Below are 13,898 nucleotides of genomic sequence, written 5' to 3'. Positions count from 1 at the left end.
CACCTCTCATACTATCACCGCCACCTGGAAGCAGAGGCTGCCCACCCCCTCTTCAGGAGTTGTAGGGAGGGATGAGGTCTCTCCTGAGCCTCCTCCATTCCATACTGAACCACCCCATTCCTTCAGCCTCTTCCCATAAGACTGGTGCTCCACAACCCACACAGCATCGTTGCCTCTCTCTGGACATGCTCCATAACCTCAGTATCTTTCCAACCTTAACGATTCTATGATTCTATAATTCCAAGCAGACAAACCCATCCTCACACCAGCTGCCTCCTTCCCCAGCATCTCTCTCCCAGAGCCGGGGGAGGCAGTGGGGTGGGAACCTCCCGTTGTCTGCAGCAGTGGTGTTGGCAAGGCCGATATGTCACTGCCCTAATGGGACCTGACAAGGAGCCATTGGGCTGCTGCTTGAGGAACCCAATGGTTAATTTCCACCGCGGCGTGTCAGGGCAGAGGGCAGGAAGAAGTAATCGGAAAGGTGCCGGTGAAGCTGGAAAGATTGAGTTAACTGGGGCTTCTGTGTCAGTGCCTCGGACCTTTGGTAAACAGACTGTATGATCTAAATACCATGCGACTAATCCCCCAAACTGCAATTCAGGGTAGTGTAATTTGGAGGGGAGAAAGAGGGCAACGGAAAATTGGTGCTGCACGGAATTCTGCAGGTTTTAAGTCACGTCCACAGTGACCCATGTATGCCTCCCTTAAAAGAAAAAAAAGAGCAATTACTTGTTATTTGTTTGTGAGTATAAACTCATCCTCGTCCTTTTTGCTTCCATGTGGCTGGGAGAGGCTTGTTTTATTTCTGTTGCTTCTAATGATGATTTCATTTTCCCCTGGCTGATGCACACCTGTGGACTAAACCCAGTGGAAACTGGCACTTCCTCCTCTGTGATGTTAAAATAACAGTGGTTCAGGGCACCACACTGAGCGTTATCTGTTTCCCTCTGTATTTTTATGGACTTCACAGTGTTTTAATAGAAAAGCTGTTTTCAGATAAGAGCAAGGCATGAAAGGACCCGAGTTGCCATTGCAGTGCTGGTTGCAGGTGGGTGCTGAACAAAATGCAAACGTTCTCCTACCAGACAAAGGTTTGGGGATAGCAGCAGAAGGTTGCATCATGTCCATTGAACAACCTCTCCAGAATAATTGTTTGATTTATTAAATAATATTACATCATCATAGAACAAAAGACATCCCTTGGGCTCTCCCCAGACCTGCTATTTACAGGCTGGGGTGTTTGGGCAGCTCCTTTTATCCAGACTGGGAAGCAGAGCTAAAGTGACCCCAGGATGGCTGGAGTTGGAGGCACCCTGGGGTCCACCTGGTCCAAGCCCTGCTCAATCACGGCCACCTACTGCAGGTTGCCCATGTCTGGAAGTCTCCCAAGTGTCTCCAAGGAAGAAATCACCTCTGCCTAGTTGGGACCAGGGGGTTTGGTGAGGCAGGCTCCATCCACAACGTGCGCGCTGCTCACTTCTTTGTTTTTGCCACCCTCAGGTGAGCTTTCCATCCGCTGCTGCGCTCCCAGGGCCACCGCATGAGCACGGCAGTGGTGGGTGATGGCCTCGCAGCCCAGGCTGGCCCACGTCCTGCTGCTGGGCCTCGTGGCAGGCTGGCTGAGGGCTGCACAGCCCCGCGACTTCACCGTGAAGGACATCGTCTACCTCCACCCCTCCAGTAAGCACTGCCTGCAGGGTGAAACCAGACCATGGCTTCCAGGGGGGATTGATGGGCAGGGGCATTGGGGTTGCTCTACTTTTTCCTTCAAGGGTTTCTGGCCTCTGTGACCAAGCAGTTTGCTCAAGCATGTCAATAGTTGTGAGTGTGGGTGAAATAGAACCACGTGTATCTCTTTTATAAATCATTCCTGACTTATTTATTAAGGAAGGGATGCCATTTGGAGGGACATGGACAGGCTTTAGAGCAGGGCCCATGTGAACCTCATGGGATGGTGCCCTGGGCAGCCTGATCTGCTGGGAAATGTCCCTGCCCATGGCAGGGGGTTGGAGCTGGATGGGCTGTAAGTTCCTTTCCAACCGAAACACTCCATGATTATTAAAGGAAGTGCCTGAAATAATGATGCAGTGGGGTTGTGTGTCTTCAGAGCTTCCACGGACTGTGCTTTTAATAGCTGGTTTGTTTTATCATGTACAAGTTTTAATTTAATTCTACAGGATTGCTTGTAGAGCTGTGCCTGCCATCTGCTCCCAAAGAAAACTTGTCTTTTCAGAATTCAGCGAGATGAAATTCCAATACGGTTACACCTGTAACCAGGACCTGCTAGCTGCCCAGGGCAAGGCATGAGTATCATCAGTAGTGTGCAGGGTCCCACCCCAGGCTGTTCCTTTAGTGCTGTGTCAGCCCCACTGGAGATGCTCGCAGTGCCTTGATGGTGCTTACCCTGAGCGACTGGGCAATGGAGGACAGCTGACAAGTCCCTCCTGCATGGCAAAGGCCACCTCCTGTACCCAAATGGGGCCTGGCTCGCACCACTCCAGTGCTGGGTGAGGAGCAAGATGTATCTCATGAAGCTGCAGAGATTCAGCTTGCTTGGCCCCATGGAGATAAAGGTGACCCGGTCACCATCTGCCTTCTGAGATGGTGGCAGCACCTTGAAGACGTATTGAATGTGCTACAGAAGCCCTGCCAGGAGACCACTTAGGAAGCTGTGCTCTTCGTTTGGCGAGATAAATGAGGATGGAGGCTGCTGTTAATGATTGGAGGTTCAGCAGATTGATTTTTCTTTCCTTTGGGGACATCAGCCTGCCTTCAACAGTGGCCATTTATTTTTTTGGTGGGACAGCGTCCAGAAGTACTTAATCCATCTGATATTTTGTTATCAACCCTGGTAAAGTAACAGTACTGGATGTGAGCTCTGATTCCAAGAGAACAAGCACTCCTTGCTTGCGTTAGTGCCCTTTGAAGTGGGTAGTAGGCAATTTTCCTGGGAAAACACAGCTGAACAGAGCCCTTATTGCAGATGAATGAGCCCTCTTGGTGCTGCTAGTGGTAGCAGGGTTCTTACAAAGCAGGACTAATCCTGATGGAGCTGGCAGCTCTGGTTGTAATAAGATATGTCTGAAAAAAGAATACGTTGCCATGTGCCTTTGAGAAGTACAGCAGAAGGGGATCGATGGGGTCATTTTAACTGAATACAGTTTGTTCCTTCCAGCCACGCCATTTCCTCACGGATTTAAATGTTTCACCTGCGAAAGGGCAGCAGATAATTACGAATGCAACCGCTGGGCTCCGGATGTCTATTGTCCTAGAGGTAAGCAGCCACACAGCAGTGTCCCACTTCACCCCACCTTGCTACACTTGCTCCATGGTCAAACTGCAGGGACAGCACTGAGCTGCTGTGCTTCCAGTGCACCAAAATGCCAGTGGTTGTGAGCCTCTGCCACATGCAGGAGTGTAAATGATACAAATAATCCCTTAAGCTTTTATGTCCCTTTGCAGTTGGTGAAGTTTAGGACTTCCATCTATTCCCCATCATCCTCCAGCTCATTTAGTCCCTGGGGATGTCCTGGAGCTGTGGGGATGTGTCCTGGGCACTGAGTGTGGTGGAATGGATTGGAGTGGGGCTCGGGGATCCTAGAGGTCTTTTCCAACCTTAATGAATCTATGATTCTATTATACTGGACCTGGGCCTTCCTCTGTTCACTTCCCTCCCTTCTGGCTTTGGTGACATTCCTCAGGGGAGCCCAAGCTGCTGTTTTTTGGATGGCATCAAAATCTTTGCATTGGTTTGGGTTCATAATGCTCACTAGTCTATAGATGGTGACAACTCAGGGTGTTGGGTACCAGACATCAGCAATCATAGAATGGCCTGGGATGAAAAGGACCACAGTGCTCATCCAGTTCCAACCCCCTGCTGTGTGCAGGTCACCAGCCAGCAGACCAGGCTGCCCAGAGCCACATCCAGCCTGGCCTTGAATGCCTGCAGGGATGGGGCATCCACAGCCTCCTTGGGCAACCTGTTCCAGTGCCTCACCACCCTCTGGGTGAAAAATTTCCCTCCTAATATCTAACCTAAACCTCCCCTGTCTCAGTTAAGAGACATTGAGGTTGTCCCCATCCACTGATGGAGCCTGTTCATGTGCAGGGCACGTGGGCAGTGTCACAGGTGGGAGCCATGTTGGGATGCTGCTGGCTTGTTTCGGTGCTTTCCATAAGCTCAGCACTGCTGCTCTGCCTCTGTCTGGCACTGTTCTGGTCTCCTGTAGGATATTACGACTGTCCTCACAAAAATATTTATTTTGGAAGGAAAAAGACATTAATGTGAATTCCAGACTAACCAGCTGTGCTTGCAGCCTGTCAGGGAGCTCTATCTGCTTGAGAATTTATTTGCTTTGAGAGCTCAAATCTGTTCAACGTCAACAATAATAAAAAAGATCAGGCTGGTTGGCATGGGATGAGACCAATGTTCCTGGACACTCCCTGTTTAGACAGCAGTAGGTGGTGTTTTATGCAGTTAACGACAACATTACCAGCATGTGGAGCCTGCAGCTCGCTGTGGAAGGAGACAGCCATGGCCCCGGTGTTTGCACTTAGTAATAACCATCAGAACCAACCTGGCTGAAAACTGCTGATCTGGAGAGAGGTCTTAGTGCTTGGACATGGTAGCTCACCCCATTGTATTATAATGAATACATCAGAATCCTCTTTTTTTTGAAATGCAAGGTTTCTCCCTTGTTTCTTCTTGCTTGTACACCACCACAAGCCTTGGCTTTGTCAAGTGAACACATTTTCCTTTCCTTCTAGGCACAAGGTACTGCTTCAGCCAACACATGATGAGAGTTACCGGAGAGAGTGTGTCTGTCACCAAGCGCTGCGTGCCCCTGGAGGACTGTCTGTCTACTGGATGCACATATGTAAAGCACGAGGAGTACAAGGTGAGGACCAGGGTTGCTTCTTCATGTGAAACCAGGCAGGGCTGTGCCAGCAGCATGGCAGCTGGTGCACACTGAACATCCCTGGTTCCTTCCTGAGATGTGCAGAGAGCCCCAGAACCACGGCAGCAGAGGGGTTGGGTGTGAAAAATGGGATGGGTATATGCATTACTATGTTTCCTGAAGGCTGGTGGTCAGCCTTGCTGCAGTGGGTCAAAACCAACATGCAACTGATAGTCCATCCAGCAACAATTCCATAGGAATAGATGCTGATTTCTTTGAGTGTTGGTCCTTCATCAGCCAAACATCGTTACTTGATCATCAGCTGACTTTTGGGGAGGAGAAAAGCAGCCCTTCAGAGTGGATGTTCTTGCACTAGGCGATGCATTATTACTGCACAACCAGAAGGGGTTGAGATCACAGAATTGTAGGGGTTGGAAGGGACCTCTAAAGATCACAGAGTCCAAGCCCTACTAAAAAAAAAAAATCACTAGCCACTATGCTGATTTCCAAATGCTGTATTATTTGCTCTCCATCTTTCCTTTGTGGCAGTGATATTTGCCAGGTAACCGAGTTCAGTCCTGCTGTCTTTCAGATCTGCACATCCTGCTGCGAAGGCACCATCTGCAACCTGCCGCTGCCCAGGAATGCCAGTGATGCTGTGTTCACCACCCTGTCCCCTCTCAGCAGCACCCCGGGGCTGTCAGGTCGTGCCATGCTGACAGCAGTGTGTCTCCTGCTGGGGCTCATGGCATAGGCCAGCATTGGGCCACACACGTCTGCTCAGGACCCACACTTCAGAACTGTATCTGAAAACTGACTCTTGTTAACTGGTGATACTGGAGATGGATTCAAAGAGGACTAAAACCCACTTTTTTTTTTTGCTGGTTTTGGAAGAAATTTGTGCAAGATGTGCCTAGATTTCAGGCTTAGACCTTTCTTAGTGTCTATCTCGTCTCCATGATTTTTCTCATTTAGAAGTACCAAATCCCTGCCACCTCCTTTTACCATCACTCACTCATTCAGAATGTTCCCGTTGGCATCGTTCGTTGTTAACATCATTTGTCACAGCAGTCACCCCAGTGTCCTGCTTGCCTGCTCTGGGAAAACACATTGAATAACACACAGGATAAGCAACAAAGATAAGTTGGATATTAGGAAACATTTCTTTCCCAAAAGCACTGGCACAGCTGCCCATGGAGTGGGGAGTCACCATCCCTGGGGGTGTCCCAGAGCTGTGGGGATGTGGCACTGAGGGACGTGGGCAGTGGGCATGGGGGGGGGGGGGAAGAGGGGTTGGGATCCTCGCCAGCTTCCTGTGGTTCTTGGTTTGGTTGGGCACCACGTATGCAATATTTATTTTTATAAAAGGTTCTTAATGCTAATATTGCTGGGGAAAAAAGAAACTGGTTTTGCAAGTGGGTAAGCCTGTAGTCTATAAATTATCATAGGAGTATATATATACACTTTATATATATAATATTTTATATATATAAATATATATATATATATAGCCACTGTTGAAAACAACTCCACTCCCTTTTTTCTTTAAGCTCAGCTATATGAACAGGGTGGCTGTGGTCTTTTTTTAAGCTTAGCAGAACTTTTTCTACTTTGTTTCTTAATTTTGAAAGTTCTTACAAACGTCCCAAATTGTTCTCTTCTGAACTAATGGTGGCCAGCCCTGCTCCAAGGAGCTTCACCAACTCACAGCTTATGCTCTGCTGTGCTCTTTTTTGGGTGAGGTACAGCATAAAGCGTGGACAGAGGGAGAAAATGCTGCACTCCCAGTGCTGTGTGCAGCCCTTTGGAGCTGTGATACCTGCTGAAGTGCTGTTCCTGGAGGAGAATGGAGAGCAGCACTCACACTTGGGGTCTGGGGCATTTCTCCAGGGTCTGAAAGCACACTGGATGCCTTGGTACCTCTTGATGTGAGGGTTGGGTGGTGGTTTTATTTTTAATTAATTTGCCTATCTATTTCCTGGTCAAAATTGTGCATTGAGCACCTTGTATTTCCCTTTCTACCTTTTCATATACAACTACTGAGGACAGGTTAGCTGCTGGCACTCAAAGCCCCTGCATTTGGAGGTCCTTTTGGTTCTCCTGTGACTTGCTCACAGCTCTCTACAATTAAGGGCTAGATGCAATCTGCTGCTTTATGCAAGCTCAACCCACCTGGCCACTCCAGGACCCAACCCAGTCCTCAATGCCATTCCTCCCACAGAGCCAGCTGCAGAGAGGAAGAAAGAGGAGGGGAAGGGGATATTATTGTGGCTGGGGGTGTTCCAGAAAGATGTGGCACTGAGGGACACAGGCAGTGGGCATGGGTTTGGTGATCTTTGAGGCTTTTTCCAGCCTTAGTGATTCGTGATTCTATCGTTCTATGCAGCTTGCTGTTGTTGTGCAGCCCATCCCTGGACGTGTTCAAGGCCAGGTTGGATGGGGCCCTGGGCAGCCTGGGCTGGTAATAAATGGGGAGGTTGGTGGCCCTGCATGTGGCAGTGGGCTGGAGATTCATGATCCTTGAGGTCCCTTCTGCGATTCTGTGCGATCCTGCGTTTAACAGAAAAACACTTTAACCCAATTCACTCACCTAACCCTGTGTGCTATGCTAATTCCTCCTGCAGCCAGAGGAGGAGAAAGTGGCCTTGCTCCTTTGCTGAGACAGGGTGAACTGCATCAGCTCAGACCCATGATGGAGTGGGGACAGGCCATGGGCCATGGAGAAGAAGCTGAGACCCCACATGTGGATCTCCCCCTGCTCTCTCCTCATGGGTCTCTTTGGGCATATAATGCTGAGCTGCATCATATTTATTTTGAGGCAAGGAGATGCCTTTTAAATGCCTAATTTTTTAACTATTGTAAATGATGTACAGTTATACAAATAAATGTTTTAATCATACAGGTGATGTGTCAGATAAGTTCACTATCAGAGAACTGCTGCCTTCTGCCCTGTGCCCCTGCTTCCTTCCCACAGTGGGGTTGGAGCAGGTGCCCTGCTACTGCTGGGCCTCCATTTGTTACCCCTGATCCTCTTCAGCTTCTCTCTAAGGGCTGTGAGCGTTCCATGACTCTGCTCTCAGCTCATGTAGCCCCAGTGCATTCTGCTGGTTCTCGTGCAGTTATTTATTTGCACTCCTGCAGCCAACGCTTAGTGGGATGCAAACAGCTTCAGGCACAAGGACTGAATATGGTATTGTGGAGCACATAGCTCAAAGCTTAAAAAGGTTATAAAAAAGATATCCCAGTAGCTCGTACTCAGCTGAATAAACACAATTTAAAGTAGTGTTTTTAATGGCAGCACAGGGGCTCATCCTTCCTGCATCTCCCCTCCTTCCAGGCCATCCCCAGCCCTTCTGAATATGCTTTTTACAGCTTTGTTTTCAATAGTCCTGGGGTTTAGCCCTCCTCCTATGACAGCAAACACTACTTGTTGTTCTCACCTATCTACCCACGAACAATAACATGTTTTCCTCACTCTGTGTTCGCTTTGACACAGCAGCTCTCTGGCTCACGCTGGATGGAACTTGGAACCCATACAGGCAGGATGTACTCATCCATACAAGCATCCTGCTGGCACTGTCTACAGGCCTGTGCTTCCTTGCCCAAATACAGCCCTGGTGGGCTACAACATGCCCAGTGCCACAGAAGACAGCCCAGTGCTGCCAACACATGCTCCTCTGCTGCCCTTCCCATCCCAGGCCCCTTCTCCACCTCCACTCACAACCAGCACATGCACACACAAACCACTCTGAGCTATTAGTAGCAGTTTAACAAGTTGATAACTCATATGACCTGAAAGGGAAGATCATAGGAACGGCAATGCTGAATGCAACATTGGTTCAGAATCAGCTTTTTTTTTTTTTCTTCCCCTTTTTATCTTTTAAGAACCAACTCTCTGAATCAACTCCCAGCACACCTCGCAGGGTCACACTTACTTCCAGCTGCACATCAAAACAGGCTTCCAACCAATTATCATTTCTTCTTACTAGTACACTTTTTACAACTCGAACATCATTAGGTCACTTGACAGGCTCTTGTACCACTTGCTGCCATTTCAGGGTGTGTTTCCCCTTGACATTAATCCTTAAGTCCACACAACTCCTCCTTAATCAACCACCATCAGCCACTGATTTCCCAGACTGATCCAAGAAACTTCACTCATTTAAGCATTGACTTTTTAAACAATTTTGTTTCCAAACACTTTTTACCAGCCTCTGCTTTGCCTCTGTGGGATGCCTGCAAGTCACTTTCAGACCTGAACCCAAGACCTGACTGCACTCAGAAGGGCTTCCATGGCTTCAATGGGTTGTAAACCTCAATTGCTGGAGGCTCTCCTTAACAATCTCCCTGCCTGACAAAGCAGTGGCACTGACAAGCTGACTATGAGGGCTGCCATTACTCCTTCAGATAAACACTTCTCGGTGCTATGTTTTCCTGTTCTTCTAGAGGCTGATCTCTAGGTCTCTGCCATTGAGCCACAGAGCTATATTAAGGCTGGAGAAGACCTCCAAGAACCTCAAGCCCAACCCCACTCCACCCCTCCATGCCCAGTGCCCACATCCCTCAGTGCCACTTTCCTGTGGTTCTGGAACACCCCCAGGGATGATGACTTCACTACTCCCCACTACTTCCCAGGCAGCCTGTGCACTATTGCTGGCACAAGTCAGGATGCTGTTGGTCCTCCTGGCCACCCGGGCATACTGCTGGCTCATAGTCAGCAGCTGTGGACCTACGCTCTCAGATCCCTTTTTCAGTTTGTGCAGCTTTCCAGCCACTCAGCCCCAGCCATCATACACCCTTAGTTGTAAGAGATCCATAAAGATCACAGAGTCCAACCTCTGGCTCCACCATTCTGGTTCAAACCTGATTTTTATCAATACCTGGGTCCTAGCAGCATGCTTGCAGCTGAGGACATCCTCCTGAACGCTCTGCATGCAGCTGGGGCCTGACTGACCCCTGCAGCCCCCCAGGCCAGGTCTGCTCTTTGAATGGTCATGTTGCACCTGATCTTAAATTAATAAATCCTCCCCGTGCAGCTTGGCATGAATATCCTCATTATAGAGCAATGCGGCACTGATCATAGCCTGAAGAGCTTTACTGAAACAATCCCACATTAATTAGAAGGCACAGCTCCCCAAAATCCCCAGCCCCAGAAAAAGTTCATGTTTCTGAAAGCTCCCCCAGCCTGGCTGGCACAGCACTTCTCTTGGAGGCGATTACTTTCCAGCTGAAGCATAACACCCAGCTGCATGAAATTTCAGTCTCATAATCCTGTTAGCTCTCCCTCACCAGAGCCTGCACTGATCAGAGCTTTGTGTTTGTGCAGCTCTTGAAATAGCAGCCTGAACCTTGCTGGAACACACTCAGAGCAAAAATGGCATCGCTAAGGGGAAAATGCTGCTATTTCAGAGGCCCTGTGGCAGACAAAAGCAGTTTGCAGCTCTTAATTACTGGGGGCTTTGTATGGGTGCCAGGTGTGCATAGGGGCAGGGGGCTTCCCATAGGCAACGTGGATGGGTGAGCACCAAAACCACAGGGTGCACAGAGGTGGCCCAGGTAACTGCTGAATATGTACAGGCAGTAGTGAAAAGTTATGGCTCAAACAGCACTTAAATGTGTAAGCAGAACAGCTAGCTACATAGCTAGAGATTTTTTTTTTTTTAATAACTTCTTTAGCATTAAGCAATAAGCTGAACAGACAGAAAGAATTTAATGAGATGAATCATCCAAAAAATGCATGAAATCTCATTAGACCACGATGTGGGAATGATGGTATCTGCAGCACACACAGAAACTGCTGTTCCCTGCTGCTCCTGGCACACAGGCTGCACCAGCTGCCCACCCCATCACCACATTCTGTCCTCACACAGAGAAAAACATACAGAACTTCCAGAGGTAAATGCAGCAGTCTTGAAAATAAATTCCAACTTCCCAATTTTCCCAATCCCACTTTTAGTAGTTTTAGTAGTTTAAATTCTACTGAAATTAGATAATAACTTTCAATCAAGACATTCTAGCTTCAGCTCTCCCAAGCAGACACCACTCCAGTGGTCCTGGGCTCCCCTGCAATGAACTTCTACAGCAATTTCAATTATTTTCAGAGCTAAGCACATCTTAGAGAGCACAACTTACCAAATTTAGGCGTACATCAACTAAACAACCACATCAGCAGAGCCAGGAGGAGAGCAGCAGCTCAGAGCAGCTCTGTGCTCTGAGACAAACTGGGTTGGACTGGGCACAGTGGCACAGCTGCAGCATGTTGAGCCTATTACCCACCTGTGTTCCCTGATAACCAATGGGTAAAGGAGACTTTTTTTTTTTCCTACTTATTACTGCAACATAAAAACTTTTGAGATGTTTGGGATGTGATCAAGAGCAAACTATTCAATGGCAGCTACCTGGTGAAGGCACATACAGAGCATACATACACCAAGGTTAGACCTTGTGTGAGAAAACCCACACGTGCCAAAAGCAAACTGTCTCTGAAAGACATCTTAGTGGGAGATGTAAGCAGTGCTGCACGCATCCCACAGCGAGGATTTGCTCCTGACAAAGCACTGCCAGATGCTGTTGTTCCCTTAGAAACAAAGAGAACTATAATAGGGCAGGATCCTATGAAAAAGCCAACACATCGCCATTCCTGCAGCTGATACAACTTGTTGCTGTTGTCACTGAGCAGCTGCTGCAAGCCTCAGGCACAGGGATGTGTGTGCATGTGCATGTAGCTCCTAGGCACCCACAGAAAGGCTCCTCTGTGCAAGTGACAGCCTGCACGAAAACTGAGACACAAAGCACATGTGCATGGCAACGTGCAACCTTGGTGCATTTAAGTGTGAGGAGACGTACCTTTACTTAGTAGAAATTAGCTCTGCCAGCTTCAACAAAATGATGCAGAACAGCCAGCCTCCTGTCCCCTATGGTTAGCAACACAACACCCAGGTGGTATCAGTGCAGCAAGTAGAGCTCAGGTGCTGCAGGTTCTGATTGATGGGGGAAGGCCTTTGGGCAGCAGCTTCAGTAACAGGGTCAGAACTTCAGTAGTTCATCACTAACTGCAAAAAGTAGTTGGCCCAGCTTAAGTTATGCTTTGAGAGGAAAGGTGATCAATTAAAATAAACTGCTGGAATGTCACTCTGTATCAGTGCTTTTGGTTTTTTGGTTTTTTTTTTTAATCTTTAATTTCTGGAATTAATCTACAATTAATAGCTGGAAAATACTGAATAATCTTAACACTCCTTCCTGACAAATCAGTTACATAGGTAATACATTTTCTCAAGCAAGCTCATGTGCACTCCCAGCACCCCATCCACGTGCAGGACACAGCCCATGCTGTAATGTTAAATACTGAGATGGAACACTGCAATGGAAAAAAAAAAAGAAAAAGAAGTTAAGGCATATATAATAAAAACAGCTATTCATACAGAACATAAGTTATGGTTTTTGACTTTGCATAAGAAAATCTGAAAAAAATCCCCAGAACACATGAAAATGGTGTGGAAACATCCATCTTTCTAACAAAACAGGGCATCTAAAAATAAGCATATATGAGCTATTTCCTTTTGGATCAAGTGAGGCACTTCAGTTCTCAATTATCCTCTCACCAGTTACATATCTCCTCCATGAGTCAGCCTTTAACATCCCTGCTGCAATGCTAACATGCCATCTCCAAACGCAAGAGCTTCATCAGTGCCTACCAAGTATGAGCTTGGGAGCAAGAGCAGGAATTCATTTAATACACATGATCACCTTTTAAGTGGGAACATATGGTTTAATCAACTCCCTAATTTCTCAAATGCTCAGTTCAAAAATAAATATGCTGAATATCTGAATTGCATTGCATTAGAAGGTTATCTCCTTACCTGAATCCATCAGACATTTCAGAAGCTTCAGTTGGGATGTGCACCTTGAAAACCAATTCCATGCTTTCTATCAACCAGCAGCTTTCATGTTTCCTTCAATCCAGCAGGCAGATCTCACAGAGAGCTGCCCTACTGCTGCCTGAGGGGGGAGTGACTAAAAGAGCATGGTGAGCATTCTCTGAAGGCTTGGATTATACAAGTCTCTCAGAGCATAAAAATTGTATCACTTCTCCATACTTCATTCAAGTTGTTTGAACAAGTCTCAACACACACACCACAGAGATCTCCCATGTTTATGCATTTCCCCCCTACTATCTAAGATTTCTGCAATTAGTTTAGCCCGACTGGGCAGAACCTTTTAGAGCCAAACAAGCTCACAGACCAAGTTTTACATCTGTTACTGTGACAAAGCAGCTTACACCTTTGCAGCCTTACCTTTCTGGATCAGCTACCTGGAGCTGTCTAATGTTACAGCCATGCTTCCCTGCATGTTTATGAACCAGAGGATCTCTTGTTGAGTGACACTGCAATTAGCAAGAAAGGGCAACAAGCCTGCAGTGGAGATGGCAAGTCAAAGAAAAGGGGCCTTCTCCCCCAAGATACCTTTGACCTTGTGGATTACTTCGAGCACTTCAATTCCAGCCAGGTGGCTGTTGGTGGAAGGAGAATAGGGTTCTTTACTTCACAGCAGTGTAGAACTTCACCAGGATAACTGCTCACATAAGATTCTGCTATTTAAGACAAAATGCTCCATGTCATTTCTCAACTTCAGTATGAATTCTTTGAAGAGACATTTAGCACTGTTTTCATATCTTAAGGCAACTAAGTGGCAAGTACTTCACCTACAACATTTTGTTTTAGCTTTCTGACCAGTACAAACAGTTTTTAGCCTTACATATTTTAGGCACATCCACGGTGTATATTAATTTCTGCAAATAACCACAGTCACAGCACTGCTCTTGTGATGCTCAGCATTACTTCAAATAGCTTGAGTTCACTGACAGGAAAACTTGTTCACTCTTTACTAAAAGTGCCACACTTTAAGAAACTCTCCCCAAGCTGATAAGAACTTCCCATAGAACATCAATCCTTGCTAAGAACAGACATAACATTGCATCAAATCTCTTTTCATTTATTTACC

General features: G+C 47.2%; 1 protein-coding gene across 1 annotated transcript; it reads left to right on the top strand.

Moving 5' to 3' along the window:
• Positions 1 to 1,562: 1,562 nt before the first annotated feature.
• LYPD6 (LY6/PLAUR domain containing 6) lies at positions 1,563 to 5,652 on the top strand (the record flags this gene model as incomplete). Its single annotated transcript, XM_079538848.1, has 4 exons — positions 1,563 to 1,680; positions 3,176 to 3,274; positions 4,768 to 4,898; positions 5,491 to 5,652. The coding sequence occupies 4 exons, from the start codon at positions 1,563 to 1,565 to the stop codon at positions 5,650 to 5,652; spliced, it is 510 nt and encodes a 169-aa protein (XP_079394974.1).
• Positions 5,653 to 13,898: the final 8,246 nt, after the last annotated feature.

Source organism: Tetrao urogallus, assembly GCF_951394365.1.
Source record: "Tetrao urogallus genome assembly, chromosome: 8".
NCBI classification, from domain to species: domain Eukaryota; kingdom Metazoa; phylum Chordata; class Aves; order Galliformes; family Phasianidae; genus Tetrao; species Tetrao urogallus.
Note: the sequence above shows the minus strand (reverse complement) of the source record. Positions and strands in the feature narration are given on the sequence as shown.